Raw genomic sequence first — 13,217 nt, 5'->3', positions numbered from 1 at the left:
GTGTAATACCAGACCTAGTGCATCTATTGGTTCAGTGTAATACCAGACCTAGTGCATCTATTGGTTCAGTGTAATACCAGACCTAGTGCATCTATTGGTTCAGTGTAATACCAGACGTCTGCTGGTTCAGTGTAATACCAGAACTAGTGCGTCTGCTGGTTTTACCTTGTTCTACAGGCTGTGGCGGAAGCTTTTTGACAGTGAGGTCGAGAGGCGAGTCCTGGTCGGCCATAAGCAGCTTGGAGAGGACAGGGTTCTGGCTGGGTACGGAGGATGTAGCAGTACCACCAAGGCTGGCAGCAGGGGGCAGCGAGGGGGGAGGTGGCAGGCTCTGATCTGAGTGGGCCTGGGTCGCAGGGCTGGGGGCAGAGGGGATGTCCTGAGAAGAGGAGCTGTTTTTTGAGGTATATTCGGCAGCAAACTGGCGGATCATCCTCTGCATTATCTCCCGAGCCACTACTGGAATGTGCAGGTCTGAGAAGCTGGGGACATCTGAGGGAGGGAGAGGGGAAAATAATATCAAAGATATCTGTAGAGATGGTTGACCCTTAGCCCGTGAGCGGAAGCTATCTCAACCATAGCACAGTTTATTCAAATGTAACTAAGAACACATAAGGCCCACTTCCAGACAGACTATTCCCGCTAGAATTTCAATATACAATCTTCCAGAAAGGGTTGTAACACAAGCACACAGGATGTGGTATGTAACAAACACTGTTCTTGTAAAGACCTACCTTTTTTGTAGAGGACTGCACTGAGGAATTCCTCAGCTTGTTTCTCGAGTCTGTTGATCTTAATCTGGTCTTTGACCAGCAGGGGTTTAGCCCCACTCTCCAACCCCTGGTTGCTCAGGCCAACTAAGTGCTCCTGGGAGAAGAGAGAAACAGAAACACAGCTAAGTGATGGAGAAACAACGAATAGCACCGTCACTGCAGAAGTGGGAACCTGTGGTGTATGGTAGACCTTTACAAATATATAAATACCGTTGCTGCACGAGTGACGTGACAAATGAATAGGGCTCTGGAAAAAAACAAGAGTATCCGAAGAGCACCGGTAATCATCTTCATTATACAGACCCCTACACAGCGCTCATACCTTTTGATCTCAGGAAAGCTTAAAGACTAATTATGTGGCAGATTTGTCACAGAGCAAACTAAAGATGTGCTGTATTGGTTAAGACCTCAGTATGCTTCAGTTCAGCTGGCAACTAGCAGAGTGCTCGCATACTCCCTTAAAAGACCGTTGCAAAAATTGTTTAAAATGGAGAAGGGGAAAAAAGGGCAATAGTAGGGTTTGTCCATTTTGAGACGCCGTACCCAGTATACATACACTTCTTCAAAATAGTCAGAATTAATCTAAGATAAAATTAATGACATAACTCAAGAAATCTAACGTTTTTGCAGAGGTGATCTTAGTCCCACAATTTTACATTAAGATGTTTTGTACAGTATTAAGTTAATTTTTTAAATCATGAAAACATTAGTCTCCGGTTGAATGACAACAAACACTTCATTGAAGAATCCTTACCGCTGACCAACCCCCGACAAAGGCAAGTAAACTTCGGCTGCCGACTTTGGCTTGCCTTGAGAAAAGAAAATGTGCGCACGAACAACCAGGGAAATAAAGAAAAAAAAACTTGCCCGAAGACCAAAGAGAACAAAAATGTCACCAAATGTTGTCATATATGACGTCACCAAATGTTGTCATATGATGTCACCAAATGTTGTCATATATGCACAAACTGTTCCGAACTGTTTCGGGTGGGAAGCCTTTAGCAGAGTTTGTGGCTGATTTAGGATCAGATTACCCCAACCCCCAATGTAACCAGAACCATTTGGGAGATAAAAACAATCTGACCCTGGCCTGTATCTGTAGTTAGGGACAACGTCTATGTTCTGCTAGATGAGTACAGTAGGCATGGAGGAGGGGAGGAAGAGCAGTCTGTTCTTTTCATTTCTCTTCATGTGCAGCTCTGCCTCTATACAGTGCATTCGGAAAGTACTCAGACCCCTCGGCTTTTTCTACATTTTGTTACGTTAGAGCCTTGTTCTAAAGGGATTAACGTGTTCATGACAAAGCATAAACAGGTTTAGAATGTTTTGCAAAATAATTTTAAAAAATAGAGAACTGAAGTATCACATTTACATAAGTATTCAGATGCTTTACTTAGTACTTTGTTGAGAGACCTTTAGCAGTGATTACAGCCTTGAGTCTTCTTGGGTATAACGCTACAAGCTTGGCACACCTGTAATTGGGGAGTTACTCACATTCTTCTATGAAGATCCTCTCAAGCTCTGTCAGGTTGTATGGGAAGGGTTGCTGCAAAACACTATTTTCAGGTCTCTCCAGAGATGTTCGACCGGGTTGAAGTCCAGGCTCTGGCTGGGCCACTCAAGGACATTGAGACTTGTCCTAAAGTCACTCCTGCATTGTCTTGGCTGTGTGCTTACGTTCGTTGTCCTTTTGGAAGGTGAACCTTTGCCTCAGTCTGAGGTCCTGAGCAGGTTTTCATCAAGGATCTCTGCACTTTTCTCCATTCATCTTTCCCTCAATCCTGACTAGTCTCCCAGTCCCTACCACTGAAAAACATCCCCACAGCATGATGCTGCCACCACCATGTTTCACCGTAGGGATGGTGCCAGGTTTCCTCCAGACGTTACACTTGGCATTCGGGCCAATGATTTCAATATTGGTTTCATCAGACAAGAGAATCTTGTTTCTCATGGTCTGAGAGTCCTTTAGGTGCCTTTTGGCAAATGCCAAGCAGGCTGTCATTTGCCTTTTACTGAAGAGTGGCTTCTGTCTGGCCACTCAACCATAAATTATTGATTGGTGGAGTGTTGCAGAGATGGGAGAACCTTCCAGAAGGACAACCATCTCCACAGAGGAACTCTGGAGATCTGTCAAAGGGACCATCAGGTTCTTGGTCACCTCCTTGACCAAGGCCCTTCACTCCCGATTGCCAGCTCTGTGAAGAGTCTTGGTGGTTCCAAACTGCTTCCATTTAAGAATTATGGAGGCCACTGTGTTCTTGGGGATCTTCAATGCTCTAATTTGTTGGTACCCTTCCCCAGATCTGTGCCTTGACACAATCCTGTCTCTGTGCTCTACGGACAATTCCACAGATCTAATGGCTTGGTTCACCCGACCTCAAACCAACAGATGGTTTGGGATGAGTTAGACCACAGAGTGAAGGAAAAGCAGCCAACAAGCACTCAGCATATGTGGGAACTCCTTCAAGAGTGTTGGAAAAGCCTTCCAGGTAAAGCTGGTTGAGAGAATGCCAAGAGTGTGCAAAGCTGTCATCAAGATTCTTTGAAGAATCTAAAATAGATTTGTTTAACACTTTTTTGGTTACTACATGATTCCATGTGTTATTTCATAGTTGATGTCTTCACTATTATTCTACAATGTAGATAGTAAAAATAAAGAAAAACCCTGGAATGAGTACGTGTGTCCAAACTTTGACTGGTACTGTATGTAAATAAGGTATTTGTTTATTGTGCAAAAAATGTTTTAAAATGTTTTTTTGCTGTCATTATAGGGTGTGTGTGTGTGTATGTATATATATATGTTGTTTTTTAAAATCAATTTTATAACAAGGCTGCAATGTAACAAAATGTGGGAAAGGTCAAGGGGTCTGAACACTTTCCCGAATGCACTATATTGTAAGGGCCAGTTACTGGGTGAACTTTGAGCAAATTGCCCTCCGATCCACATCCATTAGATTCTGTACAGGCAGTCAGAATTAGTGTTGTCACGATACCAGTTGACTTTGATATCGATACCAGGTTAAGTATCACGATACTCGATACCAAAACCAAATAAGGCATATTAGTCAAAGTCACAGAATGGCACTTGATCCAGACAGATAAACTCAGCTACTGCTTCGTTCAATTGCTGGGCATCTTTTGAGTTCAAGATCATTGCATTTGAACATTATGTCAAAAAAAAAAAATTAAAAAAAGTGTCATTTATGCATTATTTAATCAATTATACAATCAATTTGACTTTTTTTTTTTTTACCAATCTAACTAGCAAACAATAGAAATAATGTATTTGAATAGTAAATCTATTGATAAACCTAGTAAATCAAGATGTAGCATAGGTCTATTCACAAAACAGGTGAATGCATATTATTCAATAGGATTGTGTGCATGCATTGAGTTTGAGCTTGTTTTAGCTGATTTCATGAGGTTAAAGATGACAGCCCCTTCCATTTAGGAGTATTTTATTAGCAATTGCTAGGGGCACATTATTTTATTGTACTAATCAACAACATTTGCATAAACAAAATCTCTTTTATAAAAGTGTGCACTGCTTCTTTAAGAAAGTCCGCAAGGCAGAATTCTACATTTTGGGTCTTTAATTTTGGTTAGGGTTAGAAATAAGGTTAACAGTATTGATACGGTTAGGTTTAAAATCACATTTTAAGAAGAGAAATAGGCAGTTGATGACAGTGGTTATAGTAACTAGTGATGATCCAGAATATGGCTACGGACTCTTGTGGAAATCGGACTGGAGGCGAGGAAGTGAATATGTTTTTGGTGACAATCAGCTTTGAAATCAGCATATATTTGAATTATGGTTGGCATATTATCACAAACAAGGTACTAGGGTAGTGAATTCATTCAGCTGTAAGCTAGCAAGGAAAGTAAGCCTATGATTAAAGCTGGAAGCTACCGGTATCCTCTTGCATTGTCAAGTTTTCTAGCCTGCATGGACATTGTTTCTCGAACAGTAATGAGCAGTTTCAACATTTCTACATGCCGTGTTGCATTATTCAAGTGTGTTAACTTCTGTGCAGCATGAGTGGGGAGCAGCCCAGACAGCTCTAGCAATGAATGAGTTAGGGTCAGACAGCAGTCCTGTGTGCGCACACACAGTGTTGGTCCCATGTTTCATGAGCTGAAATAAAAGATCCCAGACATGTTCCATACGCACAAAAAGCTTATTAATCTCAAATTTGGTTTGCAAATTTGTTTACATCCCTGTTAGTGAGCATTTCTACTTTGCCAAAATAATCCAGCCACCTGACAGGTGTGGCATATCAAGAAGCTGATTAAACAGCATGATCATTACACAGGTGTAAGACCAATTTAAAATGTGCAGTTTTGTAACACAACAAAATGCCACATGTCTCAAGTTGAGGGAGTGTGCAATTGACATACTTATGACAGGCATGTCCACCAGAGGTGTTGCAAGAGAATTTAATGTTAATTTCTCTACCATAAGCCACCTCTCATTTTAGAGAATTTGGCAGTACGCTCAACCGGCCTCATAACCACAGACCACGCGTAGCCATGCCAGCCCAGAACCTCCACATCTGGCTTCTTCACCTGTGAGATTGTTTGAGACCAGCCACCCAGACAGCTGATGAAACTGGGTTTGCACAACCGAAGCATTTCTGCACAAACTGTCAGAAACTGATTCAGGGAAGCTCATCTGCGTGCTCATCGTCCTCACCAGGGTCTTGACCTGACTGCAGTTGTCGTAACGGACTTCAGTGGGCAAATGCTCACCCCTGATAGCCACTGGCACACCGGAGAAATGTGTTCTTTACAGATGAATCCCAAGAGAGAGAGAGCGTGCAAGGCTTATTAATCAAAAGCAATGTTTCAAAAAATATATACATTGCGACATGTGCAATGGAAACGGTAGCTATAGGAGAAATGTTCAAAAGACTGAAATTGTTTTTCGTTCGACAGGGATATTTATTTTTAAATTTTTTATATACAAATTCTGGAAACTTTTGAATTAAAACGGTATATATGAGGCACGTGATGTCATCAATGAGCAGTTACATCACCATTTAATTCTAAATGCCTACTGCTTGCTAAATCTATTTTTCAACTATAAAAGTATGTTTCTTTGCAGGACAAGGACTGTCTTGCTTTTCAAGAATGCCTGAATTTCATCACCTTGTTTTCTGGTTGATTTGCATCTCTTTTAGTCCCCATTTGGACTAATCTTCCAGGAGTCCTTAAACATTAAAATACAATTTATAACTTGGATGCACGTTTCACCATCTAATTATTTCTCATCTATGGGTGCAAGTCTCACCATGGCACGGACTGTGGTGATAGGTTGGCACATGAGAACGATTAGAATACGGCAAATATAAGTCAATTCTTGCATTCCATCCATGCTGGCTTTTGCGGGCTACCGGAAGACATGAAACAGATCTGTCTCCAAATCATTATTAATGCACAATTTGCCGAAATGGATAATGGAAACACTTCAATCACTACAGGTGGAACAGCAGAAGACAGAATGGCGGAAGAGAAGAGAAAAAAAACAGTTACCTTGACTTTGTCTCGTCTTAAGCAGCAGAAAAGACAGTTCTCGTCAAATGACCAGTCTGACACACCTTCAGGCTCACAGTCTGTGGATCCAGGAGAAACATTTTAGAAAGGAGAGGACAGGGTATGGTGGAGTATGACAAAAACATCTCAGATGGTGGTTAAAAACATGAAAAAGCAACAAAAATTCTCCCAAAGAAAACCTCTTTAGAAGTCCTGGATACAGTGACACAGTCCACTAGGACTTATATGAATCACAGATGTCAGAGTCAACCACTTATTGTGGAAAGAAAAAAACACGAGTAGACATTGACAATTGATTGGTAATAAAAAAAATCTTATTTTCAAGTTAGTGATTCTTATGTAATACTAAAAGTGTATATTATGCACTATATTCACAATTGTTTGGTTGCTTACATGAATCTAAAATGAGATTAGCGGATAAGTGTACATTTCTACATTTAATCTCTGAAAACAATTTATTAAATTAGTATTTTCAATATAGAGCTATTAGCAACGCTATTTAGCGTTGCTAATACCCTACATTATTCATCTCATACGTATATACTGTACTATATATATAATCTACTGCATCTTTATGTAATACATGTATCACTAGCCACTTTAAACTATGCCACTTTGTTTACATACCCTACATTACTCATCTCATATGTATACTGTACTCAATACCATGTACTGCATCTTGCCTATGCCGTTCTGTACCATCACTCATTCATATCTTTATGTACATTATCTTTATCCCTTTACACTTGTGTATATAAGGTAGTAGTTTTGGAATTGTTAGGTTAGATTACACTCGCATTAACATCTGCTAACCATGTGTATGTGACAAATAAAATTTGATTTGGTTGATTCTGTGATCTCAAACCAGTGAGCTTACTAACATTCATCAAGAATATGGGCAAAACTATTATTGACAATGGAAAAGGGGGGAATGTTCTTTTCCCTTGTCATATAAATTGATACATTTACTCAAAATAGCATTCAAATTGCTTATCCAGATGGCATTTCAGTGAATATTGGGTTGTGACAGACAACCTGGTCCAATTTGGGTCTTGAGGCAAAATCAGTTGAGAACCACTGGGCTAGACCGTGATCTCAGTCACACTCAGTCTAAGTGCGACTGATGTTTAGTTAAAAACAGGTAAAGGACATGAACAGACTAGCTCAAGGAGCTCATCGAAGATAATTAAAACAAAGAAAGTTACCAAATGGTGTCAGAGACTGGGAATTTGTGCCTGGTTGGTCGGTTGCCATGGAAATCCATTTGCTTCGAGTCCTACTAACCTTCAGCTAAGAGCATAATTTCATAATTGAGTACATTAATATACCTAGTCAGAGGTGGGCAGTTTCACATTGATTCACTGTTGAACTAGGTCTTGAGCGCCTATTAAATCATCTACATTAAATAGAGAAATAAATCATGTCTGATGGAATAGGCTTTCATGGTCAGCTCATCTTTAACCGATCTCTAAAGTTAATATTGTCTTCAATGTTCTCCAAGCAATAGGTTACTCAGAATCTATAAAAAAAAGACAGAATTTATGTATAAAATTAAGTCCAGTCTTGATCAAGTACGGCAATTAACAATAGTGGTCCTAGTATTCAATTCAAATCAGTAACATTCTTGTCAGAAGAAAGAGCATGGTTGAGTTAAGGTTAGCACACATTGTATGTTTGTTTTGTCAAGCACAAGAATGCATTCTTGCAGCACTAGGAGGGTTTTGACTCTCAGGACACCCAGTTCACTCCTACTAGTAATGATGATAGTGTTCTAGCTGAAATCTATTCACTCACATGATCTTGAGTAACCCCACCAACTTCCCCATCATTTTGTTTGTATGGATCGTATTGTACATTTGCTTCGAACCAAAGCAACTGGTACTATAGTCCCATTTAGGGTAGTCTTTTACAGCGCTCGAGCAGAAGTCGTCAAAACTCTAAATAATGCCTTCCATTGTCGTCAGTAAATATCACGCATTTTGTCTGAAAGAACTGTACAGGCTTTAACATTGGCTCCAGGCCAGCCCAAACTCCAACTTCATGTGAACACAAAGCGTGCCTCTTTCCAGAGGCCAAGCGGACTGTTTACAAGGAGGAGTCACTGTGGAAGGGTACCACATGGTACAATAGCACAGCATTGTGATAGGGGGGGCAAATATAGGCCTACGTACACTCAGAAAATATTAAATACTTAGGCCTACACTTCTTGAAATGTTTTAATATGGAATTGTTGATAAATCAACGCGGGCATCAGTTCAGAAGTCTTGGAACAACTATTTGTGTTTATGACATGGGATGGACATGATTTCGGTTTTAATGAGCGTAGCAGTGATGTGGGTTTGTGTGTCAGTCAGTGCAACATATTGACTCACCTTTAAATAACGTTAGATCCTCCAGCAGCCCCGACCCAAACAACCCTTCTAAAATGCTCTCAAAACCTGTGGAAAAAGAACAATACATTCCATGAATACATAGAACATTCTATAAACCCACAAATAGGCAAAATGCGAAAAAATTGCATTTCATTCTACAAATGTTGGGGAATTTCAATCCATTAGAGGCCCAAAAACATGTAGCCTACAGTTTAAGATGTAAGCCTATGCTTCCCATTGCATTCACTGTAAATGTATGATAGAGTAAGTACATAGGCCCTAGTCTACTGCCAAGGAGCCCAATTAAATGTCTTTCTGCCAAAGTGTCAATTACTGAGAAACTTTGACATTCTCAGTGATCAAACACCATCCTTCCTATACATGCCTAATTCTCCACAACCCCACTTTGACTTTCAATTTCATCTTGAAGCACACCCTCAGCAAATCTCCTCTTGCCTCACATAAAAAAAAAAACACATTAAATGGAATGCACGTACGTTTTGACTAATGATATAGCATGCACAAGGGTCTGCCAGTTGCCAAGCAACAAGAAAGACTACACAGTTTGGTGTGCTAACATGTTGAGGCAACGGTCAGAGGAGAGGGTTTGGGTCTGTCAATCAATAGTACTGCAGAATCTGTCATGTCTCACATCAGACTGCTCTGGACTGTACTGACGGGAGGCAACAGGATACACACCATGGCAATGACATTGTGATAATTGTCCTTTTTATTGAAAAAAGGGTTTCAGTTTGTAATGAATCTTCAAAATGTTGCTACAGCATACTTAGACTAATTAATACAACACAGCTTTGGTCACCCCGATCTCAAAAGCTAATGATTTTGACCACTTGGAACTTTTGGAATTCAAGATTTTTCTCCCGACCGTGCCGTTCTGCTTGTAAAAATAACGACCAACCTTTCCCTCAAGTAAAGATGATTTTAAAAAATGTTCAGGTTATTGTCCATAATTGTCAGTTGCACGATTATGCAATGATTGTGCCAGCACACACACACACACACAATACGTAGGCTAGGCTATACACTGACTGTCAACACAATTCCCTCTAAAACTTCCAAAGAGTCTTAACCTCCGACAGCAGGAGTTAGTTCACTCATCTATAGAGAAAGGGTGGCTGGCTCACTAGGCAGAGCACCGTTCACTTCAGAACATAGCCTAATATGATGAGTGGGATGTTCCACAAAATGAATGCCTTTTGCACCCCTTTAATATTTTAAGTAATAATTGTGCACCAATATTGCATTTTAAAAGCCCGTTATATTCAATGACGTGCCCTTTAACGTAGACCACATGGAGAATTAGATACAGATTTTGTAGATGAATAAAAATACTTCATATTATCAGAATTCTGCCTCTTGACATGTCCCTCCATGCACCCTCTGACTTCCAGGGAGATATTAACCCAGTTAACTTGGCTTTACAATGTTGGGGTTATTTTGTTGCCTTGAATGTAATTTCTGAAGATTATTTTGATTTAATGAGATTAGCGAATCATTTTATGGAGAAATATATATATATATATATTAAAACCTGGCCCTCATTTTAAGGTGAACCCTGCTACGTGAATGGGACTTGTTTTAATATGGTGAAAGTATGCCTTTTTTAGCCAAAAGAAACATTGAATATCTAATAGTCAAATCAAAGTGTAAAAGCAGATAGACAGGCTAGAAATGCATTTAATTACAAATGTTGCATTCATATGCCCTTCCTTGTTGCCTTTCCCATGTCACACAGGGATTTATGACCGGTTTAAAACCCTGTTACTTTATAGGTACTTATAGCAACGAACAGGCAGACCTGCTACCACTGGATTTCTTAAAACGCTACTAATGGGAGATTACATGCACCTGTGTGTTAAACCCACAAGAATAAACCAACAGATTAGTTGATCTCTCGTTGTTACCTTGTCAAGTGATTATAGACAGATACTAGACAGCTGCTTCTACGTTCTCCACTCCCGACCCCAATGAAACATCGACCCATCGGACACCGTAAGGCTGATGAATAAAACATTTTTCATAAGAATATAGAAGTATGCCTATATATCATTCAAACGTTTCACCTTTAAAAATGTTAAAAATTATGCGTGCTATTTGAAATAACCATTAACCACATTGTCATTTGACACAAAATTATTATAGGCCAAACTCATCACGACTGGCTTGATTTAATAGCCTACAGATTTCAAATATGGACAGTCCAGGGATATCCCCCCGATCTTGATAAGATATATATAATTAAATGGACAACAAATTATACGAATAGGCTACACCGACAATAGTTTTACATTCATACAAGGTGTCGGGTAAATTGCCACAGATTTGCAGTGGTATGCTAACTGAGGAAATACTTTATTTCAGTCGTACCGAATGATTGTGAAATAGATACATCTCCCTTGGTGTACTAACAAAGCAGGATCAATTTGTTCAGAGGGTGAAATATTATTGAAAGATGTTGGCAGCAAATCAGGACTAACGGAACATCTCGTCATTCATCCGCTTTAAGAAATGGTAAATCGTGGCCAATGATGGTAGCAATTGAGCAACTGTGTGGGTGATTTTAGCCCATATCGATGGTTTAACAGGAGATTGATTACCTTGTGTTAGTATACTGGCCAATTTTCATTGCAATATGTCCATTGATGCGTTAGAGGTCAGAGGCGACATCTGTCCACTTGTCTGTAGAACGTCACAAAGCACACAACATGCTCTAGTAAAGACCCTCACCATAGCTGCAAAAACAGAATACATTTAGGCTACGTGTTGTTTACCATCATGTTGTTTTGGTGCAATGGCAAATCAGAGGACAGAGTGTATGTTCTCAAAACGTTTCTTCCAGTAGTCTACTCCACTAGGATACAAAAACAAAATGTTAGTCATTTGCCTATTTATGTAGCCAAAGTCACACATCCTAAACACTTTCCACAAGTTACATTACTGGAAAAATACTGCATCTAGACACAAAAACCAACACAGCATGTTTGTGCGTTTTAATACAATACAAATACTTAAATGTTTCCACGAGCAAAACCAACCTACGATCGAAGTCATCAACCCATCATCAACTTGCCATCCACTCTCTTCCTCAACCAATAAAGTGCCAATAATGTAAAAAGCCTGTTAAAATGCCCTTGTTCCAACCCCATCCTCCACCTCCAGAACAGAATGTGACAAAAGAAACTGATAAATGAAATGGTTCAATCCAGCCTACAGCTAGAGCTGAGAGTTCCTCTGTTTCTGGGTACAGAACTTAACCTAGTCTTCATTTTAAAACCTTGAGCTACAGCTAGAGCTGAGAGTTCCTGTTTCTGGGCACAGAACTTAACCTAGTCCTCATTTTAAAACCTTGCCTCTCTCCCATTCCCCCAATTACAACCCCCTCCTTCATAAGAAAGAGGGAAAAAAAGCACAGGCAAAGACAAAAAAGTAGTGAAAATATAGGCTAGCACTAGCCCCTAGCTGGAGGAAGAGGGAGGGAGGGATGTGCTGTTTCTGGGTTAGTGAACAGGACTTCAGCAGCTAGCTAACCCAACCATCCAATCCCATGTCGGGAATATTTCAGAGGGAGAAAAAAATTTAAATAGGTCATCCACTTAGGTTTGACAAATCAACGCCATTAAATCAAGTCACTCTTCAGGAATTTATTTTAGGGCATTTAAACAGGAGGCAGTGAGATGCACTATTAAAAGGGCTGTCAGTAGCAACACAACAATGAGCTCAGGGTGCTAGAACAACATTGTAATAAACAACTACTGGGCTATACAACACAGAAACAAGTTATTTTCCTCCGATTTTGTATAAATCACTAGACTGCATACTGCAAAGAAACCCCCCCACCCCCAAAAAATGTACCATTTTGGTGAAAGCAGCGGCCTACATTTCCAGCGAAGGGAGGTAGGTAGGTAGAGGGGGAGCCAGTAAAATGTGTTCTAGAGGCAACCTCATGTAGCTGACATGCTGGATCTCATGAAGAGTTAACTCCACATCAAATTTAGCTAACTCATAGCATTCAACAATGTGGTGTGGGTATGGTGATGATGCTGAATACAACCAAATGCATGGAAGAAATAGCCAACTATCCGACCCTCAAAACACACTGCTAGTAGTGAGCTACTGAAAACCATGCTATCCAATATATGAAGGAAGCATTACAAGCAGTGACATGGGAGTTATTCTAGGGATCGTGACCACTTGATAAACCATTAGGCCTAACCCACTAATTGAAGAAATGAATTAGGCTACTGTGGATAACCCGCGGTATATGCCTACAGTATATAGGGTAGACTAGGCCTACAGGGCAGAGATACGATTCTGAAGCTAGCCTATAGCCTACAGGCATGGCAGTAACGAGGCGCAAGGTAAAGAGGTGTGGAACAAAGAGTTAATAAGAGAGACTGCAAAATATGATCCAATAGCCATTAGGCAACACTACTTACCTAATGTGAGGAAATCAATTAAGGTCAATCTTAAAAGATTCAGGCTAGTATCACAGAATATT

The 13,217-nt window shown here is 40.1% G+C and overlaps 1 protein-coding gene across 2 annotated transcripts in view; it reads right to left on the bottom strand.

Moving 5' to 3' along the window:
• Positions 1-13,217, bottom strand: part of wu:fc17b08 (ligand-dependent corepressor) — a 45,695-nt gene that overhangs the window by 21,672 nt on the left and 10,806 nt on the right. For both annotated transcript variants that reach the window (XM_090217216.1, XM_090217217.1), the window contains exons 2-5: positions 8,699-8,764; positions 6,306-6,385; positions 735-867; positions 166-492 (exon numbers count right to left, since the gene is read on the bottom strand). In XM_090217216.1, coding sequence (XP_090073342.1) covers positions 166-492; positions 735-867; positions 6,306-6,385; positions 8,699-8,764 — 606 coding nt within the window. The remainder of the gene's footprint in view (positions 1-165; positions 493-734; positions 868-6,305; positions 6,386-8,698; positions 8,765-13,217) is intronic.

The sequence above is a fragment of the Oncorhynchus mykiss genome, chromosome 23 (assembly GCF_057628025.1).
Source record: "Oncorhynchus mykiss isolate SJ-2025 chromosome 23, ASM5762802v1, whole genome shotgun sequence".
NCBI classification, from domain to species: domain Eukaryota; kingdom Metazoa; phylum Chordata; class Actinopteri; order Salmoniformes; family Salmonidae; genus Oncorhynchus; species Oncorhynchus mykiss.
This window is presented reverse-complemented; position numbering and strand designations above follow the sequence as displayed.